Source organism: Montipora capricornis, chromosome 11 (assembly GCF_036669925.1).
Source record: "Montipora capricornis isolate CH-2021 chromosome 11, ASM3666992v2, whole genome shotgun sequence".
Taxonomy (NCBI): Eukaryota; Metazoa; Cnidaria; class Anthozoa; order Scleractinia; family Acroporidae; genus Montipora; species Montipora capricornis.
The window spans coordinates 2,097,530-2,098,171 of record NC_090893.1 but is presented as its reverse complement, the minus strand read 5'-3'; the positions used below and the strand labels follow the sequence as shown (position 1 = coordinate 2,098,171).

The 642-nt window shown below is 45.6% G+C and overlaps 1 protein-coding gene across 1 annotated transcript; it reads left to right on the top strand.

Moving 5' to 3' along the window:
* Positions 1-21: 21 nt before the first annotated feature.
* On the top strand, positions 22-642 carry LOC138023000 (uncharacterized). Its single transcript, XM_068870035.1, has one exon. It carries the CDS (start codon positions 22-24, stop codon positions 640-642), a length of 621 nt encoding a protein of 206 aa, XP_068726136.1.

The window sequence follows — 642 nt, the reverse complement described above, 5'->3', positions numbered from 1 at the left end:
CAGCGTTACAACCTTCAGAAAATGGCCAATGCGGGAGAGGACGGGGATGTGAGCAAGGAAACGCTGGAAAGCTGGAACGAGCGCGTAAGAGAGATCACACGAGGATGGAATCCAGAGAATGTGTGGAACATGGATGAAACCGGCAGCTTTTGGAGAGGTCTACCCGATACAAGCCTGAACGAAAAGGGACGGCGATGTAGGCGAAGAAAGCAGGCCAAACAGAGGCATACGTGGGCCTTTTTTGTTGGCTCTTCCTGTGATGCTGAAGTGTTCATCTTCGCAGAAGACAGCATATATGTATGCTCAGGAAACATCGACAAAACCAATCCCAAGTGGAGGAATGAGATACGGGAGCAAATTATTGATGACGAGGATGTTATGTTATCTGCCCAAGCCGAAAAACAAGACAGAACAAATGAGGAAGAAGAAGAAGATGAGTTTGACCCTGAGCTCAAACACCCTGTCATAAAGACAATACAAAAGGCAGAGGAAGTGACTGAACAGCTGAAAGACTTTGCACAGTTTAACGGTCATGAAGAACTGTCGTTGGCCCTAAGCAAAGTGAGCGATTTGCTCCATCAAATCAAGTTACGCAGTCTTAAATTGCCGACAATAATAACTGATTTTTTCACATCATGTTGA